At 40.5% G+C, this 24,588-nt stretch overlaps 1 protein-coding gene across 15 annotated transcripts in view; it reads right to left on the bottom strand.

The window, feature by feature from the left end:
• baz2ba (bromodomain adjacent to zinc finger domain, 2Ba) overlaps window positions 1-24,588 on the bottom strand; it is a 70,360-nt gene that overhangs the window by 27,983 nt on the left and 17,789 nt on the right. For all 15 annotated transcript variants that reach the window (XM_061741018.1, XM_061741062.1, XM_061741029.1 and 12 more), the window contains exon 3: window positions 1,983-2,171. In XM_061741018.1, coding sequence (XP_061597002.1) covers window positions 1,983-2,169 — 187 coding nt within the window. In that variant the 5' untranslated portion in view covers window positions 2,170-2,171. The remainder of the gene's footprint in view (window positions 1-1,982; window positions 2,172-24,588) is intronic.

The raw sequence follows: 24,588 nt of genomic DNA, 5'->3' as shown, positions 1-24,588 counted from the left end.
AGTGACATCTGCAAATGCCTTTTCCATATTCATGCAGATTTCCAGAAGGCAAATAATTAAATCTCAAAATTTTAAGTGAGAAAGAGGCATGGGAAACACATACTTAGGATTACCTACAAGCTCTTCTACACACTGACTCTGTGCCCCTCTCCCTTTTCTTGCTTCCTCGTTCTTTTTCCATTCTGTTTCAATCCTTCCTCCGCTCTGACAAACTGCACCGCCTGCTTTTTTCATGTTTGGATGCTGCCGAAGGGGGATTAATTTGTTGTTTGTTGCAGTCAATCAAATTTCCACAGACAGATTTAAGTTAATTGCATCCGTGAGTTGATCCCAGAAGGAAAGAGTTCTACAAGCACCGATCAGCTTTTATTCTCCAAGTGATATCCTCATCAATGACACATGCACAAACACACAAACAGTTTTTGCTGATTTTTGTGTCTTCAGATTCTATTTTCTTAAGTGTTACTGGCACACTAGCAAAGGATCTTGAATCAGTGCCTGCAGAATCTGTGATGACAGTATCTCTGCAATGTATAATTAAGGGTGCTACTTGCTTACAGAGTACACTTGACTTATTATTGTTGTTCTGCTTCACAATGTTTTTCTTCACATGATACTTAGAGTCAGGAAATGAAAGGAGTTGACTAACTATTTTTTTCCTCACTTTCATAGAATGCTTGCACATACATTTTATATATCACTGAGTTACAGTTTACACACAACACAAGGCAATGTATGAAATGAAAAAGAATTGCCTTGCTCAATTTCCACAAAGCGCAGCAAATGTTCGGAGTTAACACTCTGCCTCTGAGCATTTCATTTGACGCTCTGTCCAAAATCGCTTATCTAGAAAAATCTGAGCACACGTAATGATACAAAGGGATAAGAGGAATGTATAATGCATGAGAGGAAGATGCTTCTAATGGCTTTTTCTTTGGGGCAATACTGGAAATATGAAGGACAGCACAAGGGGCTTTATTTTGTTCTGTCCATCTCACTCTTCTGATCCAAAAAAAACCCCCACAACAATCACGAAGAAAGCAAGATATTATACTATCTGCAGTACCAGTTTGTGTGTGTGTGTGTGTGTGTGTGTGTGTGTGTGTGTGTGTGTGTGTGTGTGTGTGTGTGTGTGTGTGTGTGTGTGTGTGTGTGTGTGTGTGTGTGTGTGTGTGTGTGTGTGTGTGTGTGTGTGTGTGTGTGTGTGTGTGTGTACGTGTGTGTGCAGGCAGGCCTGCATGAGAAAAATCACCAAAACATTAGGAGATGAGGAGGGAGAAAAGAAAGAGCAAATGATTCACTCTCTCACGTAAGGGATATTTTGACAAACACTCAGAGACACAAACACACACTCACACACGTACATGGAGAAGATATACACTCCTCTCTGCCTAATGGCTCTGACCAATACATAGAAAGGAAGCCGGATGCCAAACAGGGCTGACTAGACAGTGAGTGGCCACTGGCTAGTTAAATCATGCAGGCCCTTCTTGTGTCTCTCTCTTTTTCTCCCTCTCTCTCACAGACACACACATGCACACACACAAACACACTCTTATGCATGCATGGTGGCGTGCTGAGCCTGACTCTGAGGCAGCTGGAGCCAGAGAGTTGAAGGTTGTCAGGAGACATGGCGAAGCATGTGTGTGTTTCTCACACAAAAGAGCCCCCTAATTGTTTGGGATTCATTAATGCAGCAGCTTTTCAATTGCAACCCAAGCTGTCAGAAAAAAAAAATCCTTGTGGCTGGGAGAGAGGTGTATTCACACTGGCTGCAAAATAACTGTATAATTAATAATGAAGGAAACTCATTTTTCATGGCAAAGAAATGAGAAGGATACTGAATGTTATCAAGACATGAAGGTGACCACATTTAGTGTCGTTTTATGGTTTTGTAAAAACTTTTTTCTTTTTTGTTATTGTGTGTTGGTATTTTTCTTGAAAGACACAAGATTGACACAGAGGAGACAAATGTCTCTTACCAGAGGTGTTGAGGGTGGATCCCAGTGCTGATGGGCTTGGGGCCAGGCTGCTCTTCGAGTGGGGGGCAGGCGATGACGAAGAGGAAGAAGAGGAGGACGACGAAGAGGAGGAAGAGGCCGCAGGGGAGGAGGTGCGAGCAGCAGACAGGGTGGGCGCAGGGGAGGCCAGCCGCTCTCCAGACTCCATATCTGTCAAACACAATCCAATCAGCAGGGTTACAATACCAAAGCACACCAACCCGTACACTCACAAAAACACACACACACACACAAATGTATACCATCACACCTACACAACATGTCCAATCACACGCATGCACATGTATATACACACACACACCTCCTGACACTTTTCCTTTCACATCTCACTTCCCCTGAACAATATTTCTATTTAACCATGCTCACTGGCTCCCAGCCTCTATTGATTGAATATGGGGTAGGGTGGTGGATGACATGTTTAAGGACTCTGATAACAGACAGCAAAGCAGGGCTTTACATTTTGATGTAAGAAAATGCCAGTGCTAGGAAAGTGTTCGTCGGCAGGGCAGCAACTTTTACTGAGAGCTTATAGCGGGATGTTTGGAGTAATAGAGGTAAAAAAAAAAAAAAGATCAAGCACAAAATTGACAAATAACACATTTGTCATTTTTTCTTTGTCACTCTCTTCCCTTCCAGCACACAAGGGCAGACAAGCACAACTCATCCACACATGTGTTTCAAATATAACACCTCTTTACACTTCCAGAGTAAAAGGAAAAAAAAATAGCAAAAAACAACTTTGACATTAAAAGATCTCTTTGAGGTCTTTAAAGACAGCGTAAATCTCTGAGTCATTTCAGCTGGGATTAAAACTAAATGGGTAAGCTTTTAGATGGTGTGTTTGCGTTAACCACCCTGGTAGCTTTCCATTAACAGCCTCACAGTCACCATACCAGCCATCGTCATCCAACCAACAGTGTTAGCCCTCGCAAGAAACATTTGGTCATTCCACAGCCAAATATTTTACTCACATTTGCGGGCTTTAATCCCCCCTTTTGCTTACAATTTTGAACATAATGTGGCAATGCCCACACAGCTGCCGACTTGTGGAGCCAAATAAATAAAACTGTTTCAAAACACAGGAGTTTACACACACATGGGCAAGCACACATGGAAACACATTTACACCCCCGCTTGCAGAAAGACACACACACACAAAATCACCTCCCCTGTCTATCACATCAACCTGACTCTTTTCTCTCTTCTCCTTTTCCATATCCCTCTGCCTGACACTAATCCCGGTCTGAAAATCCCCTTCAAAAGCACAGTTTGCAGATTGTGTTTTACAGGCAAGCTTTGTTATTGTGTCATTACACATAAACAGTCTCTGCCTCCATCTCTCCTGCCGTCCCTCCACCACCCTCACTCCCTCCTTCTCCCCTCTGCAGTGGGAGCAGAGCCACTGATTAAATCTCTGAGACAAAAGCTGCTATCCTCTGAATATCAAGTATCAGCCTTTCGCCAGGAGCAACACTGACAAGAGAGGGAGAGAGGGAGAGGCGCGGATGACAAGAAAACCTGCTGCAGTCCATGGGGAGGAGGCTGGTGTGCCATCGGACTTGGGCGGCCATGACTGCCGTTGCTGGAGCGAAAAGATGGTTGTTTTGTAATTATGTGCAAGGTCAAAGGTCTTTCTAATGGCCTCTCATGCAAGTTGACAGCATGTGGCAAAAAGAACCATATTATCAACCTCAACGGCAAGTAAACAGAGGTTATGTATTATTTACAAGGAAACATTTCTGGAGTGAGGATGAAGAGTTTTGTTATCATTTCACCAAAACCTGTTACCCCTCAGCCACACTGTGTTGCGTGATTCGCTGTCACACTTGATGCTTTTTCACTTTGGCTTTCACCTTTTAAATGTCAAGTTTGGGTGAAAAGAAAAAAACATGAAAAAAAACCTTCTACAAAATTTCAAAGAATGGATTTTTCTGCAGATACTCCTGACAGAAAAAAAGCAAGTATCATTACAAGCACGGTGAAAATGGAGGAGCTGTGGCCCTTTCATAATTATCATAATGCACATGAAAACAAAAGGCTTGTGTCTCGGAGGACGAGCAAGCTTACGTGGTCTCAGCTGGTAACTGAAGTGGATCATGCCCTACCTTTTCAGAGGGAAGGAAAAACAGGAAAAGAGAGGTAGAGAAAGAGACATGGTGACTGAGATAGAAGGATCATATACGGAAGACGATACTCGCTGATTTTGTTGTGGAAGGTAAGGCAGATGAAAAGAAAAGAGTGGATAGGATGAAGGACGGAGAGTACACCATTCCTGTCGTTTCTCAATATCTGCACTTAATGCTGCGCCTTGTCAAAACGTGATGATGTGAGCAGAATTGATTTCCCCCCTAACAAACAACAAAAAAGCAATCCCTCCTTTGTAGAGGTATAAAGCAGAATTACCCTCCCCCTCATCTTCTCTCATCTCTTACTATCTCTCAAAGGGCCTCTTTCTGGGATGAGAGATGGAGAGAGAAAGCGGAGGGACAACACTGGGAAAAGAAAATGACTGTGAGGCAAGTCCATCTTCCTCCAACTACAAACTGATCACTTAGAGCAATTAAATCTAATAACAATAATAAGATTGAGTTCAGCAATGTACCACCAAATGCACAGCCACAACAATGATTGCAACAATAATGGAGCGCAAAGGTATTTAAGGATCCAATCCTGACTTAATTATGAGAAATTAAAATGGATTTAGCATCAGAATTAGCTTGATTTTATAGGTAATTAACGGCACACAACAGTGGCAGTATAAGACAGGCATTATAATCTCCATGAACGGCTAAATCAATTTGACTTGAACAACACCTTCCAATCAACGCAGAGCACTGCAACCAGAAACAGCAGGTCTCGCAGATGCAAAGAGAGGGAGAATTTATGCTAATGGCTGAACTATGATTTATAAGATGTGTTCCAGCGCCTGATTCACAGTCACGTCCACAAATACAACACAGAACCCAGCTGTCAAAGCATGCACCTAATAGTGGCGAGATGCAACGTCCCTTCAGGAGATAGTGTAGCTATAAACAGCTCTGTGGTTTTATGATTGCATGTGGCCTTCATATAGGAGTCTTCACTTGTCAGTATCATATGAAAAGAGGGCACAGTGACATAAAGGGGAGCTGCCGCATGTGCATTTAGTGGTGGTATGGAATGCGGCCTTACACCATGCACTTTTTTAGTTGCGCGCCTGGGTTGCGTGTATGTAACTGTGGTTGGTTACACATGCAATTGTTTCACAAAAGACTGCGAACAAATGTGTCTGTGGAAGTGTTTCACTGCATTTCTATGTTTGCGTGTGTCACAGCCTCAAACTATACAATCTCCTGCGTGTCTCAATCCTACCGCTTTTTTCCTCACCCCTTCAACACACACACACACACACACACGCACACACACACACGGTAACAGATGGCTGATACTAACTGAGATAATCCGCCAACAGAGTCATCAGCATGGATCAGTGGTAATCAGAGTGTGGACACAATGTCTCTTCTCCAGCCGTAATGGAAGGAGCGCCTGGCGCAAGAGAAGGGAAATGCATTATTCCCCATGATGCCGTGACCCCATTCAAAGACACACGGTGGCTCCCAGCTCTCTCTTTTTTTCTCCTAACTGCAGACGACAAAGACTATATCATCACTGCCTCTGCAACATTCACTCTCTCCTCTGGATCTCTTACTCCCTGCCTTTTATTGTTATCCACAACTGTGTCAAGCACAGTCCTTGTTTTTATTTTATTTTCTTAAATGTATCCTGCCTGAACAGCTAACAAGATGAATATCAGGTAAACATAGTGAATGTTTCAGGACGAGGGTTAATAATAATTTAAAAAAAAAACATTGCAGTGAGTAACCAGCAGTAGTGTTTCAGAGTATTTGCGACTTTTAATCGGCCTTTTCTGCATTACCATTTCCTGGGAAAAAAAAGAAAAGAAAAGAAGTACTTTCTGAGAATAGATGATGATATGCCAGTATAATATCAAGATGCACATCTGGTTTCTAGGTGACATCAGTCATTCTCATGAATTGCTCAACATCATAAAAATGGAAAATGTGCGCAAATACACACACACACATGCACACACACACACCTAGAGGTACTTTCTGTTGCACTTGCGAAAGTGAAATCATTATCACATCACTCTGAATCAGCATCAGCTTCGCTTATTTCTGACCATTTATAGCTGTAGCTTAGGTGTACTCTGAACCTTTATCTCCCCTTCTGTTTGTATGTCTTATAAACATGACATGACTATATAGATGTCTGATCGTTAAAAAAAAAACAAAAAAAATACCTCAACCCCCCCAACTTATTAGGTAAGTTAATCTTGCTTAAATCAGAGAACAAGCTTGTTTGGCCACTTTTCTTCTTCCCTCACACACAATCTCTCTGCATGAACACCATCAGCCAGGAAATGACATAACCAGATGCTTTGGCGAAAATGTAAAGAGAGAAAGCTCTGTCCACTGTCAAACATCAAATGAAGTAAAACTGAAATATAAAAACAATATGCAATATTATGCTACACCACTGGTTTCATGACATCAATCACTTAACTGAGATAACTTGGTTTTGTTCGTGGCGTTACATCACACAAAACTCCATGGCCTAATTAAAATGTTCAAATGAACATTTCCAGCATTCTAAAAAACTTAAAATTATTTAAACAAAATATTTGGAAAATGGCATAATAGCTTTATGAGGGCACAGTGAATTGTGCCAGAGCCTGAAAGGAGTACAAAAGAGGCAGCTTGCCCCACCGTGGCCTGTGAAGATGACAACAACTAGACAGACTCGGACTCCTCCCTCGACAATGCTCCTGCCCGGTGACAGATGGCAGAGCAGGGCATGTAGGGGATGGGCACCAGTTCTCAGCCTGCCTCAGCTACCCTTGGCAGTGGTGCTGCCCACAGGTCTTCTTACATCCACACCACTGCCTGCCTGCCTGCCTGCCTCCATGTAACACTGGAGCTTACCAGGCTAGAGCTGCTTACTGCCTGCCAGGGTGAAAAGGTAATGATATGGTCCTGTGTGCAACAAATGGTCATGCAGCGTTACTACTGAAAAGTTTCCAGCCTGAGTCCTATTTACTGGGCTGGATTGCATACCAAGCACACATGCAAAAAAATGTAGCTGTAAGAAGCTTTAGATGAAACATGAAACCAGAAGACTTGCCAAATGCATTTTGTATATTTTTGAAATGACAAGATATCAGCTCTTGCCAAATGGCTTTATTTGCCTTTTCAAGCATACTGTAGATGCCAAAGGCTGGAATCAACACCCCTACTCACCATTCGTCTCCGCTGGGTTCCCAGTGACAATAATGTGATTTTGGGACATGGTGATGACTCGGTGCAGAGGAATAGGATAGGCTTGTCACTTGTGTTTGATGTCAAACCTATGTGTGACAGAATAGTGTTACTCAGCTCAACCAGACATTACACTATTCCTATTTCCTGGCCATAAATAGAAGCAAATGAGCTGAGAGTAAATGTGTGGCTTTGTGAATGTGTTTGTGATAGAAAACGTGTGTGCGCACAAAAGTCCATCCATAAGCACTATTCTAAGAATCATAAAGTAAGCTCAATAAGAAAATTCCCATCTCTTCTGCTCATTCGCATCTGCATCCAGCCAAAGCTAATTATTCTTCCCATGGTAACGTAGCAGGGTCTTCACATCAAAAAACCAGAAGTGTGCATCAGGCAATCATCCCTGATGAATCTGCCCTTCTCCCTTTGCTAGCCACTCACACTCATCTGCCAGTCTCAATGCTCATTATGTTTATTTTCCTGCAAACTGAACCAGATCTGCTCACCATAGGCTGCATATGTCTACAAGGATCTGTAATGACTCCAGAGCAGTTTGGAAATGCAGAATAAAACAAGATCAACACCTCAGAGAATAGTACATCCAATGAACATGAACATTTTGCAGTGGAGGTGAGTGGCAAGCCATTACCTCTTAAGGTAAATTACCATTTAGATTACAGACTATTGCCATTTTAAGGGAATCTTCTGGAGTTAAAACAACCCCAGATCTATTAGTAGATGATAGGGAATGTAAACTTTCATTAAGGACCAAAACAACTTGAATCCACACAGTTTCGAGTCAGAATGGAATAAGTATTTGCAGTAAAATGGCAATTAATGTTGTACAAGGGGAAATGAAGAAATGTGTGGAAAAAATATAGCTCTTTTAAGCCTCTGACAAGACTCATAAATCTAAGTGATAATAGGAAGGGTCACCAAAGGCAAGCAGAAGTAATTTAAACTTTGTATGAGCAAAAACGGTGTGAAAAAAGGATTGTTTGTATAGGCATCTTCATTCATTTACTGACAGCTTTTCATAAGTCTGTACTACCAATGTCACAATGTCTGTTGACAATGTACTGTCAACAGATCAAAAAAGGAGGAGAGTTCATGCCCTGGGCTTCCATAGAACAACATCAGCACTTACAAATGACAAATTTATGACAAATTGGTGAGTACGAAGCAGAGCTCAGAGACCAAACTGAGATCCCTGTAAAAACAGTCTGTTTTATACACTTTTTATACACATACACAGTTAAAATTACCTTGGTTGACCAAGCACCCCACATACAGAGGCGTAGGTTCTTATTGCAGCTGACCCAAGTTTGAGTGAGTCCTGACCTGTCTTTTGCTGCGTGTTACTCCCCTCTCTACCGCCCGGCTTTCTTGTTTGCTCACTGTCTAATAAAAGCCAACAGTGCCCAAAAATTTGTCTGTAGGGATCCTATCCAACTATCACTTAGGTGAAATGACATTTCTGAGTTTTGTCAAAGACTTCACATAGCAATTTATTTTGACATTGCTCCACTGCCCCTTGTGCTAGCATTATCATTTTGCTGCAAAAGCATATCCAGTTCTAACCAAAAACTGCTTTGGTTCACATTGTTTTGGCCCTTTACCAAAGTATACACTCCTTACAATCCAATAATAGAGCTTGGGTTGTTTTAACTTTTGGAATGTTCCATTACATTTGCTTAGTTCAATATAACCAACAGGACCTTACTGTCCTTAACTCAGTACAAACAGAGACATTTTTAATTCACAAAGGAAAGTATCTAGAGGCATTAAATATTGTGCTGACACACCAAGTACACAGTTCACAAAACACAGCAAACAAAGTAGCTGTAATTCTGTAATTCCCCAATATCCTAAGTTGACATTATGCTTGTATACTCTATGTTATGTTTATGTAATAATTGCCCAGGGGTCATGTTCTGGGTCTCTGGAAAGCACCTAGAGACAACTTATTTTGTATTAGATGCTATATAAATAAAATTGAATTGAATTGAATTGAATATGTTGGCACAATTCCTTGAGGTCTCAACCAGGTCTCTGTGACGTTCTTTTTTTTTTATTTAATGCAAAACAGGTAACAATACAAATGCGCAAAACAAAAACGCATACAGGTACAGGACAAGGGGAGACACTAGAAAACAAACATAAACAGACAAACAAAACAGTACAAAACAACAAAGTCAATGTTTTTGCTCAGATTTCTTCTATGTGGCCGTGTATGTGCGTGTGTGACCGGTTTCTGTATGTATGTGTGCGGTGTGTATGAGTATGATGGTCTTCTAGAATGGTGGTTATTTTAGGAGAGAGACAGCCAAAAAAAAAATGAAGCTAAATAAATAAATAGGATAAATACAATTTTAAAAAGGGGTTTAAAAGGGGGAGTCATTAACACAGGAAGAAATGAGATTGAAAAGGATATGGGGGGGTGGTAGCGCGCCAGGGCGGGACCGGTTCGGACGGCAGAGCCAGACCGGAGTTACATACATTCATTTGTTTGTGCTTTTTTTTTGTTTCCTTTTCCCTTTAATTTGCTTTTTAGTTTGGTATGTTTCCTGCCAGTCAGGAGCCCGGACACACTCCCCCCATTGACTTGAATGAGAAAGTGTGTCCAAGTTCCCGACCGGCAGTTCACATATTCTCACATTTTCCTCTTTTCTTTTTATTATAAGTTCTCAATTTCAAACTTCCGATGGAAGTCGGCTCCTTTGTGAACCAGATCCCTCCCCTACGGGCGGGGTTGATTCACCTCTGGGCTGTAGAGCAGCTATTCAGGTTGGGGATGGGTCCGCTGACTTATTAAAACATAGCCGTCCCAAACAAGTCCCATCCGCCAGTCCCCCCTCCCCGTCTCTGTGACATTCTTAAGTCAAAATACTACAGGCAGAAAGTACAACAGCTTTTTCCAGCCACCTCCTTACACCTCTGTCCACAGCAGCTGGTCTTAGGAGGTGAAATTAGCCATTTGTGGAGAGAGGAGTTGAACGGAATAGACATCAGTAGTACAGCTCTTTGCACAACCGTGCAAAAGTAGATTTGGACACAAATTACACTCTATAACCGTTGAGGCATGTTATACTATTTAAATGAGAATAGGGTGTCAAGTCTGAGAACTTTCAGTAGCACACGGCAAACCAAGCTCACCCTGGGCTTTACTGTTGTTCTTTTGTCAGCACTGCCCTGTTCTTAAGGGTACTCTTTCACCCATTTATTTTGCATTACAAGAACCGCTGATGTTCAATTTATGATGCATTTAATGACAGCCGGGAACTTGGAGTACCCTTCTTCCTTCTACTTTCTCCATCCTACCTATGTGTTAACCTTGATAGCCCCCAGTTTCTGAGCTGGAATTCAGTTCAGTTGCTCAAACAAATGTTGTCAAATACAGAACTTTATATCTTTTTTAAATAATGTTTTCTTCTCAAAATGTGATGTCACTGATGTTCATTACGATCACACCCACGTATAAACAGCCTTATAAAGCATGTAACTGATTTAGAAGTTGGTAAATTTATCAGGATTATTAAAAGCCATTTTGAGTGAACGGTATGAGCTGCTGACTGTTTTGTGAGGCTGGTTAAATACAAAAAGGTGCAGACACTTATCAGTGCTGACAGACCTTTTGTTGATTGATGTTTTCAAATACCTGTGACGAAGTATTAAGTAGATTTTTTCCCCCTATAGTAACTGCACTGGAGACAAATTACAATACAAAATAAGCCATAGATTGAGCCATGATTATATAAAAAAAGGGTCTAATAATCATTAAAGGTCACTATTATTTGTTATTATTACAACAAAGGAGATAACACACACTTATATATACATATAAGTGTAAGTATCAATCCTCTGTATAATTATACATCTTCTATGTTGAAAAAATATTTTGTATTCAATTTTGCGGTAAAAATCTTAGACGTTCCTCTTTTTTTTTTAAAACACCCCAAAACATTGCTGAATTCATGCAAAATCCTGATCCTGAATAATTAAAAATATCAGTTATCAGTGGAATATCAAGGAAAAAGGAAAGAAAGAGTCTGAGGAGGGAGTGTGGGGGGTGAATGAGTGCAGCACTCCAGATATGCATAATGCAAATGACATGCATGTCAAATAGCAAAACAAACTGACAATGACAGAACAATGGAATAGTCAGAGAGCTGCAAACCTTGCTTGAGCAAATGCTGGAGCCCCTTCTGCCCATGTCCATTAGACAAAACTGTTTAGTGTTCTATTCCACTGAAACTTTACATGTAAGAGATAAGTGATTTGAAGGCCTGAATCAAATTTGAGATTCTATGCAAACTGCTGGTCTCCTTAGATGCAGTGTTTTTTAAAAATGGGTATTATATGAATAACATTTTAAGAACTGTACTAAATTCTAATGAAATGTATTATAACCAGATGGATTTCATTTAAATCTAACTTGAATTAACTGACTGTAGTTAAAATCACTCATGGTATACTTGTCTTTTAAGTGGCCTGAGAAGACCTTTGTTGTGAACTGGTGCTATTTTATATAAATGAACTGAACTGAATTCAGTGTCTGTGGTCAAATGTGACAACACTTACATAAGTACTGGCATGGCAGAAATAGTTTAACCATGTATGCTTGCTAAAAGCCTTATTTTATTTCACTGCTGTAGTAAATGTGCTGTTGTAACAGAATGGACATTTCATGTACAGTCACAAACTCAGATTTTTACTGCTTTACATATGGAGCTTCAGTGGCTTTACCCTTTTATTGGTCAGAACGACTAAGGCATCCATAAAATCCTTAAATTTTTAAAAGAAGGAATAAGTTAAGTTTAATTCACCATGACAGCCACCTTAAAGAATGAAGTTTCACTAAAATCTCTTTTAGGGTGAGCCATGGTACCCACAGAAGATAAAGCTTGTTTATAAAAAAAAAGAAAATTAAAAAATCTTTCTTGCGTTGCAAGAAGCAGTGACTGTAATTATGGATTAGTCAATCTGATTAAGGTTTAACTGTAATCACTTTGATAAAGTTTTTTTTTTTTAAATAATTGACTTCGGTAAGAGTTAAAGGGATGGTTTAATCCAAAGTTGTCCTGGCTGGCGCAATGCTAAGGATGACGTGACACTGTAGCTGGGCCTAGAACTGAGCCTAGAACTTATCCTGGTGTAGCTGCGGAGCAAACATGCAAGAACTTCTGGCATGCCCTTTCCAGATGTGAAATGGAGAATAAAAATGGTTCCTTCAATTTGTTAGAGCCAACATCCATTCATTCACACACTTGTCATATTTACATGAATGTTCAAAAAGGTTTCATTCAGACATCTCCACCATGATGATGGAGATGCCAGTGGTGCACATGTGATATTTCCTATTCCCCGTGTTCTGGAAAACATGTCACACTATCTGAGGGCTCAGATGTGGTGGTACGCAGGTTTCCATTTGCTCAATCCCACCATGTACAGGGATATTTTTTTTTCCTTTTGTTTTCGTAACTTGGTTGTCAGAGACAATAGTATACGTAGGTGCAATGCTGACTGCTTACACGTTAACTTGATTTGCGATAGGACCGACAACAACCAATTTAATCACAAAGAGGACAAAGCCCCCAAAACAATTAAAAGACAAAACAAAACAGCATATATTGAAAGCAATAGTTACACTGGACAATCTTGTCCAGTGTAGCCGGAACATGTTATAATGTATGGATGGGCATTTGCAAAGCACAAATACATGTTAAAGCTCTAAGGCAGGATTCTCAAATAAGTTTTAGTAGTCATGTATCTTGTCTCTTCATGTATCTTTAATCCATAGGAATGATGCAGTATGATGCAGTACCTAACTAAATTCTGGATTTGTTGCTTCACTTTGCTCGCTTGCAGTGGAAAGCTGAGAAACTGATTTTTTAAGGAGTGCAGCAGGTGCTGCCCAGTCAAATCACCTGACTGATCTTGTGATTGACCTTCGCCACAATTTCAAATATTATGCTCAACCATTATTGATTCTTAACACACTGTATTCATGTGAGTCCTCTAAAGAAAAATGCATATGCAACAACCATTCATCATTTGGCTATGAAAAACACTCGCCTCATCAAATAAAGGAAAGGAAAACTATTGAATTGGATGTATTCATTAACAAATTGCGTCTGATTCCTCGAACAAGCAGGTCACTGGCTGAATTAGACCCTATTTTGCTATGTATCTGTCAGTGAATATGACTGCACACAGTTAAAATTTGTGCTGGCCAAGTAACATTGCAATTGCAACCTGTTGCAAAAAAGTGCCAGGATCCTCATTCAGACACAACACCAAAATGTTTAAAATCTGTCAGATTAATAGAAAGTGTTAAGTGACTGAAGGGTGCTTAAGACAGCAAATGTTCTGTATGTACTCTTTACAATTAATCAGTCATCACAAAGACCCAAGGCAGAATACATTTTTTTTTTTTTTTTTTTACTTTTTTAACTCAGAAGTTATTGTTTCCTATCAAAAGCAAGATTTCTTTTAGGCACAGAAAGCAGAAGGGTAAGCCATCCAGCAGACTTACACAGAGTCGAGACCACAGACTTTTTGACAAGTCACTGAAATAACACACACATTCATCCAATATTCAAAACCAAACAAAAATAAACTCAAATCCTCAAGTAGTGTATATAGCTGAAGGAACAAGTTAGTTTCTCCTACTTAATTAAACACACACAAAACGCAGCATTGTGATGGCTCGTAGTATAAGTGGCTTATGATGTGTGTTGAATGCTGTGTTCGCTACCCATGCAACACAATTAGCAGCTCGCTAAACTATTAACACTGCTAAATAAATAGGCTCCTCACATGTGTTTTATCTCTCTTACATCCCCCACCTTGACACCTTTCTCCTGCTCAGTCTATTCTGCCTCTACTACTTTCACTGCATTATTACATGCTTTGTTGAAATCAACATTAATAATAACTGCATGTAATGACTTCATTAAAAAAGGACCCCCATGTTCCTGCTCAAAACAAACACATGAATACTAAATGTAATTAAACATGCATTTAATATGAAGTAGTGAAACAGAAAATATGTGATTGTGTGTTGTGTTCAAAAGGGGAGTTCAGGTGAAGGCCTGAAAAGATATTTAGTAGTTTCTGAACAACAGGCTGTCAACATAATCTTTGATAAGAGTAAATCCGTTAGGATAAAACTAAATATGTCAATCTCTTGTATTCATCTGTTCAAACGGGTGTGCTACTTAATGTTAAACATGTGAAAATGACCGGCTGGAGGAGAATGGTGTTGTATTGACAGAGATGGAGGCAAAGCAGCAGGCAGTCAGCCACTCTGTTCTGCTTCACTGCAACTTGGGAGGGAGGCCAGCATGGACACACGCATGTGCGTGTGCACACACACACACACGCGCGCGCGCGCAGATGTAAAAACGCACACACAGGCATGGACACACTGGCAAGCACACACTTGCGCAAATGAACCCACAGTCACACTCTCTCACGCTCTCTCCAGCACAAACACACACACACTCACAGAGTGCAGCAGGTGAGGTGCCAGCACATCACAGCGCTGCCATTTTTCAGTGTCTTGCTCAGGGAGAAGCGCACTGACATTTTATGAAGCACTCTGCAGAAATCAGCAGCTTGTAATGGCGGCTGGACTGTCACTCCTTTCCACTCCTCACACACCCTCTATTTCCTTTCCTCACACTGCTTTAAAGATGTTATCTTTTTCATTAGCATAATCTAATCAATTTTACAAAATTGGCTTTTAATTACAAAGACCAATATCGCTTTCTTACTCAGTACAAGCTTTTGTATTAAAAAAAAAAAGAAAAGTAAAACTGAGGCAGAAGTAAAACAGGAGTGCAATGATTAAAATAAACGCTTTGTTTCATACATGCGGGGGACAAAAAGCTGAAATTGATGGTTTAAGGGTAGAAGTGGAAGAAATAACTGTTGACAATACAACTTACTTTCAATTGCAGGCTTTATAACAATATCACATTAAAATGATACAATCAGAAGTTGAGTAAATGCCCAAGAACCTTCATTTTTCTCTTGAAAAACAATGCTTGGATGTGTATATTTGAAAGCAGTTGTTTACCCACATCTTTATTTGACCTTTGGAATCATGGTTGCTGATATTACTGAACGTGCTCAGTGGAAAGGCCAAATGATTAAAAACCCAGCTGTTAAATATGTCCTCTGCATAAACCTGGGATCTATAACTATGATTAACTCTCTGGTATGTTGTTGTGCCTGACAGGCTCTCTGCTGTGCAATGATTAACAGCTAGAGATTCAACAAATGGCTACTAGCACATTAACACAATGTTTACATTAGCCAAACCCTTATTTAAGCCATTACTGGTGTAGCTAAGCTAAAACTTGTCTTCAGATGCTGAGTAGCTGCATGTGGCCCAGCGATTTACAACACTGGCAAAAGCTTGGCAACCATATTCTAAACTTCACCTCCAGATTTTTGCTTTGGACTGATACATTTTAGAGAAATCAAATTAGTATGCCTACAGGGAAAGAAGTGATTCAACTTGAAATATGTGGAAAGTGTCAATCCCAAATCTCTCAGTGTAGGCTACGCTATAAACCTTAAACTAAGCCGATTTCATTAATGTGACATTAGCATTTATAATGAGAAAAGAAGGAAAAAACCCTAGGGATATCTTTGAACTAATATAAAACTTACCCACACACATTCATGTTCAAGCCCACGCACGTACAAACACTGACACACACAAACAAACACATACAACTGATTAACATCCATACTACACAAGAATCACAAAATACAGCTCAAGTGCAGAGGAAAGGAAATGCTGTATTTGCATAGGTTTTGTTATAAAATATGATAGCGATGTTACTGTAAAGTGATTGTGACAGTTACTTTAACCTTTACTGATGAACCAAGCCAATTATTCCAGACAAATAAAGCTTGGTATTCACTCCATCACTCGGTTCTGCTCCAAATAGAGATGAGGGCAAGAAAACAGGATCAAGAAGAAATCTTCAACAATCTCTTAATTTCATCTGTATGCATCTACAACTATCATGCACCCTAACTCAGAGCTCATGTAATATGTTGATAAACACTCATTATTTGTTCATGGCTGACTTCTACATGTCGGTCTATTGACTAAGGTTTTCATAGAGTAACATTGATGTTCACTACAGGTGTTATTGATGGATGAAAAGTCATGCAATGATGAAATACAGGAGACATCTGAGAAATTGTTTGGGGCTGATACACTGCTGAATGTAAACATATAGTATATAGATTTTCAAAAGTTAAAACTGTTATAGTTTAGATTTTCACGTATTCATTTGAAGAAAACAGCTAAATAATTTGAAATATATTGGACATAATAGATGGCATAGAAAACATGGCTGAACAGGGATAATGAAGGAAGGTTTAGTTGTGTGAGCCCTAAGATGTTATTGTATTCACCCAAATAATGTAAAGCAGTGTCTAAATCCGAGATGCAAGTGTGTGTTTTCTTGATCTATTTAGACTACAAACTTTAACACATTTCTTTTCAAAGCATGTCATTTCATCTAACTTGCAACAGTCAAAACTTTATTGCATACTTGGCATAAATGTTGGACCATAAGGGTGTTTTCAGATGTGCATTACTTTTCTTATAAGCCGGAAATTGCATCAATAAAATTAGTTAGGTATAAATGACAGTGGAGGTAAATCTTTGCAGTAATTACAGTATGTAACTTGACAAAGTGCTGCCAGCTGGCACATATGTAAAACGCATGAAGCTATTGTCACTTATTAAATAAATTCAACATTATAAGAAATAATAATTAATTGGGCTTGATCATTTTAACTTTGAGCCTAACTGATCCATTTACTTAAAAAAAGTAGGATACCAATATATTTATTATTTATATTTTTGTTTTGTTTAGTTTTTTTCCAGTCACATGTACATATGGAATTTAATCTTAAATAAGTAAAATTTCCTCCATAAATCTAACAGACTTGCTTCAAGAGATGTTATATTAATAAAGCAAGTGAGAGAAAAGGAAAAGCAAGCCATATCAAAGTAACATTACGCCCTGGGCCTTCTGAACTATTCGGCTAATACATTTTGGAAAACTGAGCATGTTTATAATTCTTACAGGTTTCCTTTTGTCACGAGAATCTGTTTGAGAATTTCTTAGTTTTTTTCCCAGATGAAGGTACATAGCCTTTAAGTCCAGGTACATAGGTGCCCAAAGAAGCAAATTGTTAGATATACAGCATTTCTTAAGCCTGGTACATTCTTGCTGGTATAAAGATGACCAATGTTGACAACCATCCCGATGTCTTTCGGGATCTAAAAGCCAGTAATCCAAAATAATATAGTGAAAGACTACAAGTTGTTTTTTTTTAGGATGATCATCCTGTAAGAGTGACAGCTGCTACAGCCTGCACCAACTCCAGTAACTCCACAAACACACCCACCAGCAGGAATGTAACATTGACCGTCATGGAGAGCAATGTGAAACAGGGGCCTTTAAGTTAAAAAAAAAAACAAAAAAAAAACAACTCTGAATTTGAATAAAGGAGCAAATCTGGTTGAGCAGAAGCTGTGTCCCTTTCAGTCCTCCAGCTCTAACCATGATAGCACCTCAAGGGATACTGCATGGCAGAGAATAGTGAGGAAACTGCAACTTTTAGGGGAGAAGCCGACCAGCAAGTACAGAAACACGCATTGTTGTACACAGTATGGTCATTTTTACCCTCTGTCCACTTTTTAATCTTTCAACTAACTATGATTCAACAGGTATCCTCATCATACAGTCTGCACATGTCAAACCTTATGTCAAAGCCAAGTTGGTCAGAAGGCTGTCGTACAGTGTGACATGTGGGGCCAACAGTTGGAAAGCATGTTACTACCTTCAGTAGCTATTTCAAATCCCTAAATTCACACAATAATGGAAATAATAAAATATTTATATCTGAGCAGCCTTCTAATAAAGTGGTAGTTACTTGACAAACGATAAAGCTGTGACTTTATTTAGTATTTAGTATTTCTTGACATTCATACATTCATCTTCCATTAAGAACTAATGAATACAATATCAAATAAATAGTGTCCTGCACTACCCCATATAGTGTAAATAAGTTAAAAGAGCAGAATGTTATGTTATCCATGTGTCTAATGGTAGGCAAATAATTGTAAAATCTGAAAATATAAGTGTTGCACAAATACAGAGCTGTGTTTCAGTAAAGATTTGTGAAATTGTGGTCACCGTTTGCCACATGGCATGCCTAATGTCACTTTGGGATGGTTTGCTCTTTTTCTCACTCTCTGCTGTTAATGTAACATCTGGTTGAAAGCAGGTCTGAAAAATATTGAATAAATGATTTTCTAAAAAGTAATGTCATCGTCCTGTTTTTACATTCTTTGGTCTGTTCTTCTGAATGCTTCTTTTAAAGCATTAACGTGAAAAAGTGTAGAAACAGCAGCATCTTCTTAGGTTGCTCATTGCAAATGAAAACATCCATCATCAATACCCACTTATTCTTATTTTAGGGTCGCAGGTTTCTCGCGGAGCCTTTCACTGCTATCTCTCCATTCAACTTTCTGTTGCTCGCTTCCAAACACTTTTTATCCTCCACCTGTTCAAATGAGTAAACTCTTTTAAAGGCTCAGCTGTGCACCTAAAGAGAGTTGTCATAACAGCAATAGGGGGCTTTAAAAAAGATGAGTTGAATATTCACAAATTGAGCTTTTTTTTTTTTTTATTTGATTTCAAGTCTCACCAAACATGGATTCAAGTATCAAACCCAACTTTGATTTTACTCCAGCGCAGCCAATTCCCCCCATAGATAGATAAACACACAATTACTGAATACAGAGACATCAGCACTAAAAGTTACCTGTGTTACACACAGCGTCGCTGATGTATCGTATCACGTAAAACTAAAGGTCCACCGTCTAGATTCTAACACTTCCTTATTGAACCAATCACAAAGCTTGCCATCAACTCCCTTTTTCTTGTTATCTGATATCATTTCAGGAACAGCTAAGGAGAGCAAAGAATAATAGTTCTGACTCCACATGAATGTCTGCTTGTGTTTTGTGTGTGTATTTTTGCCCATGTCATGACGAGCAGATTGCTTGTACGGTGAAGTTGAAACCGAAGCTGCGTACAAACCTGTTGTTGATAGCTGTGTCTCGCCCACTCACTGCCCCAGAGGGAGTCAGGACCAAGACCACTGTTCAGGGTCTGTCTGTTCACATACATGAAACACAGGGTTGGATTACACAGGGCTCAAAAATGACTCATCCCAAGGAGAGAGTGGAGGAGGGCTCTCCACGTTACACAAATGTGTGCTTACACACAGACAGACACACACTGCCTCCAATGATCACTACATCACAGGCTCAGAGAGGACCTTGTGGTTCCTCACACCTGCTGAAGACAGATGTTACGAATAAATCACAGAGAAACTCACACTGAAATGAAACTCCACACTGCTGTAACTCCACTAACACACAACACAGTGAACTAAATGGAGAGCAAACAGCTGCACGTGACTACACACAGCAATGATGAAAGTAACAATAGCATGCAAGCACCTGACACACAGTTTCTTTGCCACAGTCTACTTTTAATTTTGAAGAGGATTTTTTTTTTGTTTTGCTTTTTACACAGTTTTTCTACTGTGTAACTAGCTTCGATCCTCTGGAGCTGAGAGCGTTTAAATGCAATTGTTCTGGAAAAAAACAAAAACCTCTAACGACACACAAACAAGTCACAACACGGCTGAAAGCGGCGTGGGTGGTTTAAAGAGGAAGTTCTTTTTTCCGCTGCTGACTAGGTGAATTTCATGATTTTTTTCATTTAAATATAGCACCACTGGGTTATGAAGATTCAAAACACTGTCAGTGCTTGTCCTTTTTGAGTAGATGCCTTGCACAGTAATATGCTTGGAAACCTATTTTTGGAACTGCAACCCCTAAAAGCATAACTTACACTCCAACAAAACACCATCCAACATCCTGTCAGCCAATGTGGTACACTTCCTGGTTCCATAAACCCTGTCTCAAAGGAATAAAGGATATCACACGAGAGCATAGCTTGTGACTCTACCAGTAGCCATGTCTATGCACGTTGTGTATTACCAGTGTTTTCCTTTTCGGCTGTTGTCATCCAGTTGGCTGTGGGCGCAAAAGAGTCAGCAGTGTGAGTGTGTATGAGTGTTTTCACAAACGAGCACCCTTCACGCTTTGCGGACCAGAAACAGGATAAAACATTGAGTTAACCAGCAGTGCACTGACATTATCTCTTCTTTGCTGTCCTGGAATGCCAGCCTGCTGTGAAACTCCAAATATGCGGCATCCTGTCACACCACATAATGTGTCTACGTGTAGTGGTGAACTTCTGTGTGCGTGTGTGTGCACAGTCAGAAAAGAAGTGGTGAATGTGAACAATTTGCTTTTGCATTAAAAAGGTATACGGCCAATTATGTCTGTATCTAAACACCATCTTTAAAAAAACAAGACAGCAAAGAAACTAACAAGCACTATGAAAGTAGATTTCTTAAGTAGTTCAAATCCAAAGCAGAAAATAAATAGGACCAAAATATGGATCAGAAACAGGAAAAAGTGGTAGCCAAATTTTAGTGTACTTTTTAAAGTCTTTAATCCAAGCAGGTTTGCTCCTGTCCATGTTTACAATCATTGAGCAAAATAAAGCCCAACTCTGGCTCTCGTGATGGCAAAGAGTCTAACATCCATGACTCAAGAGGTCAGGCAGCCCATCCAGGCTGAGCATTAGGGGTTAAGGGGATGAAGCCAAGTGTGAAATGTGAGAAGACAAGCCAACATGGTTTCTCAGGCGACAAATAGGAAGGCGACAAACGCATCTCTGTGACTGTGAGGAACGTGAGGTATGTTAGGAAGAAAGACCTTCACTTCATCTGAGTTTCATATGAAAGCAAGACGGAAAAAAGAATCGGAGTGGCTTTTTGAACTGGCTGAGTTCAGACATGTTAATCAGTAATAGCTTGTTGTACTTCAGACAGGAGGAGTATGAACACATGGGTGTGTGTATTTGTGTGTGCGTGTTTCTGGCAAGTCCAACACCACTTGGATTTAAGCTGGTCGAAAAAAAAAACAGAAATCTCCAGACCAAGAGATAATCCATCTGGACTGTTTCCTTACAAAACATATGGAAATACAGAAGGTTTTTTTTTTCTGCTTTCCTTTTCCGCCCACAATAGCTATTAATATCTTGTACAGAACATTTGCTCATGCCCCACTAAGGACTGGAATTCTTCCTGAAACATAGTCATCTTGGAGGATTACAAAGGGGGGTCAGGCATTTTCATACACTCCGCCTATGTAATCTCTGTAAAAGGGTGAGTCCCATAAACACATAAACTAATGGGAAGCACTAAGCATTACTGGTCAAACACATGGTGGCACACAGATTTAGGTAAACTGAAATGATGTAAACTAAACCCTGACACACAAAATAACTTGTTCTGCTTAAGAAATTTAAACAAATAAAGCTTCTTTTTGCAGCTTCAAAAAAATACTCTCGACTATCAACAAGAACCTTTGAATAATCACACAACTACCTTACAGCAACTGTCCACAGCACTGCCAAAATGTCTGTAAAAATGACAGCTGCATAAATTGTTTTAATTATAACTGAAATAGATAACAGTGTGTGGAAACATCAACCTTTTCTTGAAATGATCTGCTATGAATTCAATGTACAGTATTTTCTGCGAATTGCAGATGTTGTGTGTGTGTGTATATAAGAGAGTGAGCGTACGCACACGCGTGAATACAATATTCATTTTGCTGCAGGAGGACAATCTATGCATAACAATGAGAGGCGCTAATGAAATCAGCCATCAACCTGCGATACATACATATTAAAGCAGGACCTCAGAGTGTCATTCGCTTAGTGCATCATTTGTTCCCACTCGGTTTTTTTTTCTCTGCCACCTGACCTTTAGAGTATGTACCCCCCTCTCACTTCTCTACACTAAAAATAGGTGTACCTGCAGTAATGTGGCATTATACATAGACATGCATGTGTCTATGTAGCATGTCATGGACATGACAGGGTATTTCAAAAATACTTACAGCACTGATTTGTGCACCTAAACGAAGGAATATACACTCTTTTTGATTTATACATTGGTTCAAACTTTAGAGCTCTGAAAACCGTCTTTTAAAAGATGATGTCAGAATTTCAAACGTTAACTGCTGTCAGAGCCGTACCTTCAGTGTAATGTCACATCATCCCAGCTGCCTGGGAATCATGCTCCTCCCTTCTCTCTAAGCACACTTCATAGCTTTGGTCTTTCCATCTCTCTCCTCTCTAACCCCCACCCCCCACACTGGCAATGAAATGGATCCCTCCACCTGACAGTGGCCATTTTGAGCCTTCTCTCCTCTCCTCTCTACTTCTGCTTCCTGGTAAACAATGGGAGAGGGATAATTGATCAAACAGCCAGGGAACCCTCTGAGCAGTGGAAGGTCACCGCCTGCCGGCCCGGCTCACTGAGGAGGGGTGGGGGTTGAGGGGGATGTATGTATGTATGTCAAGTAGTGTACGTGCATTTACCTTAGTGTACATGTGTGTGTACAAACATGTGTTGCATCTATGAATGATTGTGTGTGTAACCCACTGTGCAAAAGAGGGACAGAGACAGAAAAGGCTGTGTCCCTATATTCATATATGTGTGTGTGTGTGTGTGTGTGTGTGTGTGTGTGTGTGTGTGTGTGTGTGTGTGTGTGTGTGTGTGTGTGTGTGTGTGTGTGTGTGTGTGTGTGTGTGTGTGTGTGTGTGTGTGTGTGTGTGTGTGTATTGGGGGGTCTCTGATGCTCTTGAGCTGCCATTTTTCTTCCCTGACAAAGACTCCATCTGCCACAGAGCCATTTGCTGCCTCCCGAGTCGGCAGAGCGTTCTACACGCCGTGTTCACCTTGATGTCACCTCTACACAGCTCACGCCTTGCTGATGCTACACACACACATGTATGCACTCTTAAACAGCACACATTACTTTTCCTCATGTATACACACAGATATATATATGCTCGTTCTCTCCACACTCACAAACACAAACACTTTCAGTTCCTGTCACACGTACTGTCTTTGCACTTTCACACACATACACACATATCAAGTGTGTCTAGGTAGCGGCCCTCCCTTCCCTCTGCATGGCTGATATCACTGTGCAACCATCAGCGCTGTGCATTGTGGGAGTGTCTGTTGGGGCAGAGAGACGCGACAGGGGCTGAGGGATTCACACGCCTGTGAAAGACAGCCAGAGGGAGAGAGAAGCGGGGGTTGGGGAGAGGGGGAGGCAGAGAAAGACAGAGAGATACGGAGGGGGCCGGTAACTGGAAATGAGAGATGGCATTTTAAAGAGGAAGCTGAATTTCACCTGCAATTACCGTAGCTCCGGGGCACATGGCTCGGTTAAGAGACATTTCATTCCAAAGCCACCGCGTATAGCTGCCGCACTGAGCCCTGAGAGGCGCATAAAGAAGGAGGGAGAGAGAAAAACGAGTGGTGGAAAACTCTCCCCTGCCCAAGATGGCCCTCAGCGGATGCAGTGATGAAAGAGAGGAGGCAGCCAGGGATGTAACTGGTAAATGAAACTTAGCAGAAAAGGGTAGCGAGTAGAAGAAATGAAAGGAAGAAAAAAGAAGGAAAAGGGGAGGAAACAAGGGCCGATAAAGAGACAGAGAAAAGAAAAAAGGGTATCTCATTCAGCAGGCCCCAACTCAGCCATCTGCACACCAGACCAGACAGCTGAACTGGGCCTCAAAGAGCACACACACACACACACACACACACACACACACACACACACACACACACACACACACACACACACACACACACACACACACACCGAACAAAGAGCAAATCTCATCCAACAAACACAGATAGTCGCACTTCAACAGAAAAGTACAGGGAAATCTGGATTTGTTTAATGATTAATATCATTCTCGGTATTCCTACTCCTCTTTCAATGAAACTTCTCTCTCTCTTCCTCCCTTTGAATCAAGCAGTAATGGCTTCCCCTAGGCTCAATGTCCTGGCTAGTTTCACCAGACACACTGCTGTGTTTCATAGGAGGAGTGTGACTGCACAGAAACAGTAATGAGCTCTCACTGGGAACTGGGGGCCTCCTGGCACTGCTAATGGCTCCTCTGAACTGCAGCTGTATCCAGGTTACAACCTGGCCTGAACGACAGGCCCTGGGATGCACAGGCCTGCTAGGG

Source organism: Cololabis saira, chromosome 2 (assembly GCF_033807715.1).
Source record: "Cololabis saira isolate AMF1-May2022 chromosome 2, fColSai1.1, whole genome shotgun sequence".
In the NCBI taxonomy this organism is placed as follows: Eukaryota; Metazoa; Chordata; class Actinopteri; order Beloniformes; family Belonidae; genus Cololabis; species Cololabis saira.
The sequence above is the reverse complement of the archived record's forward strand: the minus strand, read 5'-3'. Positions and strand labels throughout refer to the sequence as shown.